Source organism: Adiantum capillus-veneris, unplaced genomic scaffold, assembly GCF_014529385.1.
Source record: "Adiantum capillus-veneris isolate H3 unplaced genomic scaffold, ASM1452938v2 Hic_scaffold_295, whole genome shotgun sequence".
Lineage (NCBI taxonomy): Eukaryota > Viridiplantae > Streptophyta > Polypodiopsida > Polypodiales > Pteridaceae > Adiantum > Adiantum capillus-veneris.
Genome location: NW_028221416.1, coordinates 343,957 through 354,121, shown reverse-complemented (window position 1 = coordinate 354,121; position 10,165 = coordinate 343,957). Strand labels below are relative to the sequence as shown.

General features: G+C 44.5%; 1 protein-coding gene across 5 annotated transcripts in view; it reads right to left on the bottom strand.

Annotated features, from left to right (window-relative positions):
* Nucleotides 1-1,080: 1,080 nt before the first annotated feature.
* LOC147417267 (protection of telomeres protein 1a-like) overlaps nt 1,081-10,165 on the bottom strand; it is a 33,138-nt gene continuing 24,053 nt past the window's right edge. For 2 of the 5 annotated variants that reach the window (XM_086507747.1, XM_086507752.1), the window contains 7 exons: nt 3,190-3,281; nt 2,812-3,114; nt 2,641-2,717; nt 2,240-2,298; nt 1,746-1,955; nt 1,417-1,668; nt 1,081-1,327 (listed from right to left, as the gene is read on the bottom strand). In XM_086507747.1, the coding sequence (XP_086363873.1) occupies nt 1,214-1,327; nt 1,417-1,668; nt 1,746-1,955; nt 2,240-2,298; nt 2,641-2,717; nt 2,812-3,114; nt 3,190-3,281 (1,107 nt within the window). In that variant the 3' untranslated portion in view covers nt 1,081-1,213. The remainder of the gene's footprint in view (nt 1,328-1,416; nt 1,669-1,745; nt 1,956-2,239; nt 2,299-2,640; nt 2,718-2,811; nt 3,115-3,189; nt 3,282-10,165) is intronic. The other 3 variants (XM_086507749.1, XM_086507750.1, XM_086507748.1) reach the window with 2 other exon arrangements.

Genomic DNA, 10,165 nt, shown 5'->3' with positions numbered 1-10,165 from the left:
GATTAATGCTGGATTATAGAATAAACACAAATGAGCTCATTGGTAAAAAAAAATTATATAAGACACTTAAAGTGCAAAATTTGGAGAATCCATTCCAAACTTGATACAAGGTATTTTAGGAATTTCCCCAAATTTCAAGGGTACTTTAGTAATTTTCTCTAAAATGATTTGCTTACTCTTGGGTGCTACAAGATTTGATTGATACCAAGGTTGCAATGGCTTACAAACCTTGAACCTTGGACAAATGATATATAGAAAACCTCCAATAAAGTAACAGCTCCATACAAGGACAACTTTTGTCCTACTCTATTTTTTCAATCTCAAGTGTCATGATGGGGTTATCAAGAGATATGAAGAGATTTTGACAAGAGCTTTCTTTTCAAAAAGTTTTGCTCAAAATTATTACTTGAAGTGGAAGATTAATACCCCAATTGGACTTTCCCTCGACTAGCCCCTATATATGAATGCCATGGCCCTGCTACTTCTCCACTTTTCCACTTCAGATTTTTACCCCGTTTCTTCTAGAGAAGAATTATACTGCATCTTTATTGTTGTTGCCCTAGTCTAGAGTAAAGCTTACATGTGCAACATCAACCTCTTTTCTTGAAGCATATGATCTAATATTGACAGCATTGTATAATTCTTTGCCCACCCTATACAGTTTTAGGAAGGGCTATTGTTCTTAAGTTCCACTACATACTTTGCATAACAAGAGATCTTGAATATCATTCACTATGTATGCCCCAAAGCCCCACCTCCATCACAAGGGTTGTAAGGGAACATAACCAACATCACCTTCTATATGCGAGGAGATCAACGTATCTCACAGCAAACAACCATACAGAAATGACCTTATTCGACTCAAAATGTACAATGACCCTACAAAAATATTCTAAGACAGGAAGTCTTCCTTTTTTACAAATTTTTAACCAGTATCGAGTCTTTTAGCTGCCATGGACCATGCTAATGTGTCAGTGCCCAGCCTGTATTTCAGCGTTCTGGCATGTCAATTGAATGATGCTTTCAGCTGGCTGAAGTGGTAGCACTACATGCAGCCAAGCTGGAGTTGGATTCATTGGTAAAAACTGAGCTCTCAGCTGTGTCCTCAACCATCAGCCTCACAGCGAATCCACAATATGTCGGTTGAGATTTGAAGGACTGCAACTTGCCATGGCACTCGTGCTCTTTCTTGAATCTTGAATTTGCATGATGCTTATGAAGTGCTTCCGGAAAGGAGAGTATATAAGTTGAAGACCACCCCAAGAAGCAAAGGCTCTTGGCAACCCGGCCGACCCAATTGTGGAAGCCAATCAACCCTGGCACAAACCTGACCATGAACAAAACTGATTCTGGACAGAGGAACAGAAGGAAAAACAGCACTTCAAAAACCTTAAGGCGCTTTCTAACATTACTTACCCTCGGCATCAGGCAAGAATTGTTCCAAATATCTTCTAGCGTCTTGTCTCCCAAGGATTCTCCTTTCGTAAATAATATGACTTCAGAAAAACATTTGATCCAAGGAGGGTTGTATCTTATTTCAGATTTGCTGCTTCCATACGAGTTATACTCCTCCAGACCTAGGAGCTCCTGTACTTTTCTTTGCAATGCACCTTTGGTTGCACTTTCCTTATGAAGATCAGTAGCTGGGTGGCCATTGAAAAAATGCTCCTGCATGATGAAGGCATAAAAGTTACCAACATACCTTATAGGTAATAGCACATAGACAGTGGATGAATAGTCTATACCGCATCCACATCACACAAATAAGCATTAATTCTTGCAGTAGGATCTTCCAATGTCAGCCTTAATCTGTACATGTACCCAGCCTTCAAAGGACCTTGTTGGCTTAGTAACATAGTAGGAAAAGTGCTAGAGCTTTTTTGCACACAGAACTCCTCTATTGCTGGTGGAAATATTGAGATCACCCGTACAAGGCACCGAAATTTGAACGTAACCTGTTGAAAAGAACACAAAATCAAACCATTCATGTGCTCACCAGAACATTTTTTTGCCATTAATCATCATATGGTAATATACCTTACATAGTTTGATGGCAATATACGTGTTCAAACACAATGACAGATCTTACATAGTTTGATGTGCTCAACAGAACATTTTTTTTCCCATAAATTATCATATGGTAATATACGTGTTCAACCAGAATGACAGATCTTACATAGTTTGATGTGTGAATTGTTAAAAATTTGAATTGCTGAATAGTCCTTTTGTTGTGACAAACCTGCGGATGGTTTAGGATCTGTCTCAATGTTGAAAACCTTAAGTGCTCGTTATCGGTCACTGCAAACCGTTCAAACTAAGTTATACATCACAAAGCAAATTCACTAAAAATCAAACGTCTGCATCTCTCAAAACAACGTAATTGACCAGACTTCCCCCTCACAATTGGATGAAAGCTTGATAGTACTGCCCTCAAACTGCATGCAAATGCTGGCAAAGCGAACAACTTAAGCTACTGGTACGCAAGATGTTCAGACTCTGACCTGCCATTAGGCTACTCGAATGGGTTTTGATATTGAAGGCTGAGAGTGGGCTCTTTTACCGCTACATGGATTGACAACTAGCTGGTGTTTAGTAAAAAATGAACATTTCAAAAAAAATCAAATTTTTTGGTGACAATACCTGTGATGGAGTGTAGAGGCCTAGGAGCCGATTGAGGCAAACACCCACACTCATCATCAATGCGCTCTTGATAGGCTCTATAAATTGAATGAAAATCTCATAAATTCTTCATATTCTGTCACAAAGCCAGAAAGGTAAACAGAAAGATATATAGAGACAAAATCAACACACCGTTGACATTTACCGACTAGGTCAGAGGTTAGTGGCAGAATACTGATTTTGCTTTCATGGACAAAAATAGCCTCATAAACGCCGTTTTGGATTCTGCATGTTAAGTTGCGGAATTTGATCCAAGTACCAGGAGTGGGTAATTGCAGAGGTAGCTCTTCTGTGGGTATATGTGGAACAACTGGCAATACAGTCCCAAAAGGAGGAAAAGTCGAAACCACGTCTCTTGAAATTGGAGGCAAGCCTTCTCGCCTTAGTTCTGCCACAGGATCCTGGTTGTTTTCATCCCTTACTTGTGTAGCAGAACTACAGTGCATCAAAAAGTAGAGAAAGATAAAACCAGTCAGGAAACTTCAACAAGGTAAAAGAAATGGCACTCACGGCACCGCCAAGGAAGAGGGTGGAGCATCTGTCCCGTCCCAAACATATAGGATGATAACATGATTGGACTCTTGATGGTCAACCACCATGATCTGTCATGACCACGATACAATCCATCACACCAAGAAAATATTCCTTCTTGCTCTCTGCTAAATTAAAGTCTTTAGTATAATACATGCACTACAACTCTGCTTCAATAATCTATGTGGCAACACCAATGAATATCTCATGAAACCCAAGAGTCATGGATGCTACGGGTCCTGATGCGTCACATCGGATGGGTGACAGGGAGCATCGGGAAGAAGTATTCAACCATCCAAGAACGGACATCTCTGTTGCGTCATAGGGTGGGTGACATAGAGCATCGCGAAGGAGATTGTAATGTAAGTTCGGTGAGAAAGGGCTAGGGGGTGGGTATTCCTGACACGTCACAAGGTGGATGACAAGAGCATCCGAAAGGGAATATTCCATAGTCAGGAGGAAATTCCGAACTGGGTTAGAATTGTGCATAGGAATAAGCAAGCAATTGAATGAAGATGGATAACTTTGAGGAAAAACCAATGCTTTCTAAGAAAGTGGTTGCTTTTCGGGAAAGCAGATGCTTTTCCATAAAGAGGTCTATGTTAGCATTGCATCTCTGCATGAAACTGCATCTAGGGACGCCTAGGTTGTGACTGTGTAAGCATTGTTTTCAGCTTATAAGGTCTATTCTTGCCAGGCTGCCAGAAGCTATAAATGCAATCTCTTTCTCACTTTCAAGATAAGAAAAAACCAGCTTTAGATGCAAGGAGGTGCTGCTGCAGATTTCAGTCGCAGAGAAGACACCGCCGGTGATGCTTATGGCTGCCACGACTGTACTGGATGTCACCAAGACCAAATGTTCCCATTGCAACAAGCTGCTATTTTTCTCTGTTTCCAGCCCATTAACGTCGTAGATGGGGTTGATTTACGAGAAGGAACCCGAGAGCACACCTCTTCTGTGTATAGGATTGGAAGAGAAGGTTTCTATGTGAAGAGATCTCTTCCAGGAAGTTTCTTTTCAAGAACCGAGTTTGGTTCGAAGTGTGGAGACCTCACTGGTAACATTTCTCATGTTTGATCTCTAAGAATTTGTTTGCAAGAGAGTAGGGCAGAGGAAGGCATAAGCCTTTGCAAGAGAAATGCGCTCTGAGGAACTAGAGCCAGATCAGCCAAAGGGTTTTGCATCCTGAGTTTGGGAGTAGATCCACGAATCTGAGAGTGGTAGACTCTTGAGTTGGGATCCGGAAGTAGAGATTCCCGAGGAAGGACTTTGCGTCCAGGAAAGCAGAGTTGTTCTGCAACAGGACTCTGGGGGTAGAGTCGAGGAAAAACGAGTTGTAGGGATGCCATGCCTTGAGTCTGGAAGGTGAGATCCAGAGGCGAGAATCTTGGTTCTTGAGGATTCAGAATAAGGAACAAAAGTTCCTTGGAGTACGGTTTTGCCATGAGAACAAAAGGCCGAGGCTTCCAAGTACTATCGAGTCTGATTCTAGAACAAGCGTTTTAATACGTTCAGTTCAAGTGCTTGCATAGACTTCTCCCCAGTAATCAAGATACTCTTACAAGGGGGACCAGCCCATCTTCTCGTCCCCAATATTGTTTCAATCTTCTCACTCTTTCTCCCCATTTCTCTCTATATAAACTGGCTTCAGTATTAAGTGATAAATTCTATTTATCCGAGTATATTTTATATCGTTATGCGATCCTGTTTGTGACAATGGTATCAGAGCATGGTGTCCTCTCTGTTGGGGTAAATGTCTGGACGTCACCTCGATACCGTTTCCACCGTGTAGCTCTGATCGAGAGCTTTGCAGATAAATTTTCTCGTATACATTCCTTTTAGCCCACCATTTTGGGCCTGTATAGGCATTATATCACCTTTTCTTATTGGCCTTTATGGCCATTTGGACTATTTTTAAAGGTTTCACATTGTCCAAGTGGCCAAATGGCCCATTTAATAAAAAGGGTCCCAAAACCCTGCATTGACACTCCACGCTGCCTCTCTGTGTCTCTGCGCGCGCGCACACCGCTTTTTTTTTATTTACAAGAAAAAGATCCTTCAATAAAGCTGCCCAAAGGGCTATAACTGGCCTCTACTAGAGAGGGTTACATCAGAAATATGGGGAGACTCTCCCAATGATAAGACATGATATGTATAATGAGGGCTAATCGCGAGATCGGAGGAGGAAACAACCACACCCATGGCTGGTAATGCCATCTAGGCATCCCTTGAACCATGGTGAAGAAAGGCCTGGGCACCAAAGTTGCAAGAAAGCCTCACGGCGCTCCCACATGCGGTCGGAGCTACCTGAAATCTCTCAAACTGCTCCCAAGTGTATGGATCAATGCCACGAACAATCTCTGCCGATGGGAAAGGACGAGCCTCAAAGATGCGAAAGCAACGGGCCCGCCAGATGAACCAGAGTGTTAGGCCGCAGATGAGCTCCCAACACCGCTCTCTATCATTGTACCACTCCTGGGGGATGAGCTCTATGGCAGGCTCTCCGACCCCCCTGATCACTATGATCTTGCTGATGGAAGCCGTCTCAAATTGGAGCACTGGGCCCGTGAGTGTGGATAGGCTGCAGCACCCCAAGTGTCCTGGCAGACTGTGGAAAGTGTTGGCATTAGCCGAAGAATCCGAAGCCAAACTTGATGTGCCATGCGACAGTCCCATAGATAGTGACGTTGAGTCTCCAATAGGTGGCCACAAGCTACACATGTTGCAGAGAAGCTGCTGTGTCCCAACCAACTCCCAACTGCACTAGCTCTATGCGCAATCAGCCACTTAAACATGGTACTCTTGTAACTGACTTGGACACTCCAAGTCGAGAATCTACCGTGACACCACAAGAATTCACTTCAAACAGTTCACAGTTCACAATTGATTCGACACTGGCCCCGGTGGAGTTCCGTGCCTAGAGATATTGGCCCCAATGACTGGCGCCCCTTTCGGTATTTCTTTTTATATTAATCTGCAACCCAAAGTACAAGGGAGTGGTCGGGACTCACTCTCAGACTTTGCGGCCAGATGCTCCGAGAAGTGAGAGCCCAAGAACTCTTATAAAGGTTTACAAAGGATGCTAAAAGTAGAGCCCAAAAGCTTCAAAATCAAAAGCCTTGCCAAAAATAAAGCAAAAGCTCTCTATCTCTCACAAGCTCTCTTGAGTAAATAAAGCAAAACTTTTTTTTTTTAAAGTAAAGCTCTCTCTCTCTCTCTCTCTCTCTCTCTCTCTCTCTCTCTCTCTCTCTCTCTCTCTCTCTCTCTCTCTCTCTTTCTTCCTCTTGCGTAGAATAAAGCAGTAGCCCAAAATCTGCCAAAAGTTGCCCACGTAAACTCACGTACACTGTTGCCACGTCATCAGTACGAATTTCCGTGATCTGCATCGCGAATTGCGGGCCTGTCCATACGGTGCCTACCACCTCAGCATCACAGCGGAATTTTCGGGCTTGCCTACCACTTCAACACTGCAGCCAGCCAGGGCGGGGTGTACAATCTGCAACCCTAGTATGCCACGTCACTGGTTTGTGACATACCCCTCTTGAAAGCATTGTAATCACCCTCGATTACGCCTGCAAAACAGACAGAAGCCATAAACTATCTTAGCAGACACTGACTGTTAGTACCGATGCACTAGGAACACACATCTAGCACATGTACCAATCGGCAGTCACATCACACGACATCAGAGGACATCACAAGACATCACATGACAAATCACATTCAACATTCATTCGGATCTCAGACCATGATTTATCGGCAATGCAATTAGTAATCGCATCTAGATCCACGCAGGACCTCGTAGATGCCCGATTGACTAATCCCTATTGCAACCATGTCTATCGAGATCATTCAAACCGAAATGCTGCATTCATTTCGTCTATCAGTTCCTGCACTTAAACAAGTTTAGAACAAGTCAGTATCATGTTCGGGAATTCCAGTTCAAAAAGTCATTACAGCAGAATACTATCAGCTCACAGTATCCCTGAAACTCAAGGAGACATCAGTGACTTTAGTATCAAAAATCGAGGCAATCCGTTGACAAAGGAGTGGGGCGACTCCCCTTTTGTGCATACTCACTGCACCAGGTTCCGCCCAAGCTGAATTCGGGGTTCCATTTAGAATAGACTATACTAAACCAAATGCTTCGAGGTAAAGATTCACAATCCAAGGAGTATCTGCCAAGTGCTCCTCCATTCACTTCGCACGCAATGCGGAGTAGGTCTTGAATTGAACCAAGAACCGTCTTTTCGCTTTACCTTTTAGCTTTCTATCCTTTCTGTGCCAATCTCTGTTCTGGAACGAGTATCTGCTCGTTTTCTTCCACTTCGGGTTGCTGATCAAGCTCCCCATCATCGGGCACATCGCCTTCAAAAGGCTTCAAGAGACTCACATGAAAAACATTGTGAATTCTCCAAGTTTCGGGCAGCTTCAGTCTAAAGGAGACATCATTTATCTTTTCGGAGATCTAGAAAGGTCCGTAGTATCGCATACTAAGCTTTGGAAAAAGCTTCTCCTTTCCCTTTTCTTTCTCAGGCGTGCCTTCTCAAAACGTAAGAGCACCCAATCGTTCTCCTTCAATTTCAAATTGCGATGATGGCGATCTGCTACCTTTTTCCGAGATTTCTCCAAAGCCTTCCAGACCAAGTCCAAGTCCCTCATGAACTAGTCGGCGAAAAATCTTATCTTTCGTGCTAAGGAAGGGTGAAACCTTCGTAGCCAAGTCAATAATCTCAAATAGCACCTTCCCCGGACCCTATCAAAGAGTTAATCGTGTTTCTGTAGGCATATTCCAACAGAGGTAAAAACCTTTCCCATTCAATCTTCTAATCCGAGATGTAAGACTTCAATAAATCCAGTACCACTGAATTAGCAATCTCTAATTGCCCGTGAGTCTGCGGGTGGAATGATGACGAGATCAGCAACCGTGTGCCAATGCTCTCCCAAATAGCCGTCTAAAACAAACTCATAAACGTGGGGTCCCTGTCGGAGACAACCGTCTCAGGCATGCCATGTAATCTAAAGATCTGGGCAATAAACAATCTAACCCACACTGTGTTTTCGGGAGATCAAAAATGAAATCCATTGCAATACTTTTCCAGGGGCGGGTGGGTATGGGCAAAGGCTGTAACAATCCCTCTGCTTTATGCCTTGACTTTCTGGCATACCAAGCAACTGCACACAAAATCGTCCACGTCCTTCTTGAGTCTCGGGCACCCCTTTTGGTATTTCTTTTTATATTAATCTGCAACTCAAAGTACAAGGGAGTGGTCGGGACTCACTCTCAGACTCTGCGTCCAGATGCTCTGAGAAGTCAGAGCCCAACAACTCTTATAAAGGTTTACAAAGGATGCTAAAAGCAGATCCCAAAAGCTTCAAAATCAAAAGCCTTGCCAAAAATAAAACAAAAGCTCTGTGTCTCTCACAAGCTCTCTTGAGTAATAAAGCAGAACTTTTTTTAAAAAAAGTAAATCTCTCTCTCTCTCTCTTTCTTCCTCTTGCGTAGAATAAAGCAGTAGCCCAAAATCTACCAAAAGCTGCCCATGCAAACTGACGTGCACTGCTGCCACGTCATCATTTTGGATTTCCGTGATCTGCGCCGCGAATTGCGGACCTCTCCGTACGGTGCCTGCCACGTCAGCATCACAGCGGAATTTTTGGGCAAGCCTGCCACTTCAGCACTGCAGCCAACCAGCGCGGGGTGTGTACAATCTGCAACCCTAGTATGCCACGTCACTGGTTTGTGACAACTCTCCTCAACTCTCTGCTGTCCCACAAGTGCTCCCAGAACCCTGATAAGAACTCGGCTGCGAGAGCCTCCTCCTGCCAATGAAGTGCTACAACAGGGCAAGCCTCGCTCTGTGTTGCCAGTATGTGGTGCCCCAAACGAGCTGTGTGCTAAAAGAAAGGGGTCACTGAGTGATCGGCTGAAGAGAAAGGATCTCGCCAAGGACCACTCTTTCGGGTCCCATTGCACTCGTACCAAAGGGCGGCTCTCCCAAGCCCGAAGCCGCCAGTGTCTTGACTCAAGATCTGTTGGGTCGAGATCTATGACACAAGTTCTCCCACAGATGCCCACAACTCAGATCCTTTGAAAATAGCACTCTACAACCTGTGGTGTGTCTACTGAGACTCTGTGAAGACGACCCTCTCCCTGAACCTCGAAAAACATGCAGGATCCCGACTCTGAGAAAGCCCTAACTGCAATGAGGACCTCCAATCGCGTGAAAGCCCCCATCCAACTGGGAGCTGTTGTCTCAAGAGGGGTATGCCACTCAGCAGGTATAGCCTCTGTAATATCGTGACACATGCTTTGCACCCCCCTCATGCCTCGTAGTTGGATTCTCTCAATCTCCTCGGAAAGGCCTGAAAATTGTAGCCCATCTCCAAAAGTACGAGCTGGACACTCTGCCATGGGACCCCAAGAAACATGAGGCCTGCTACCAACCAAGTGGCCTCACTGTGTGCTAACCATGGGGTTCCAAACAAGAAGCGCTCCTCAATGCATGTGGACCGGTACTGCTCAAGGCCACTCCGCCGTTTCTCCCAAGACCTAAAAAGGCTCACAGCAAAGCGGTCCTCCCAACTCTTGCTCACGCAATTTCTGTGCATCTATGTGAAGATCCACCTGATGGACGGGCTCCAAGGGCCGCCCATATGAGGGACTTGGGCACAAATCCGGCGTAGCAACAACTCCTTCGAGGGCTCCTCCCTTGAAAGATGTCCTTTGACCAAAAGCTTTCCAAGAAGGGCTCTGCTCTGCCATGCTGAGTCGATAATCCCCGGCCCTCCCTAAGAACATGGTAAATTGATTACCCGCTAAGACAATTTGGCCCGGACTGACTGGGCATCGCATCCTGACCACAAAAAGTTCCTAATCAGCCCCTCCAGCTGGCTAATGCAAGAGCTTGAGAAGATCTAGCAAGACATGATATACCACATAGTAGCCAAAAG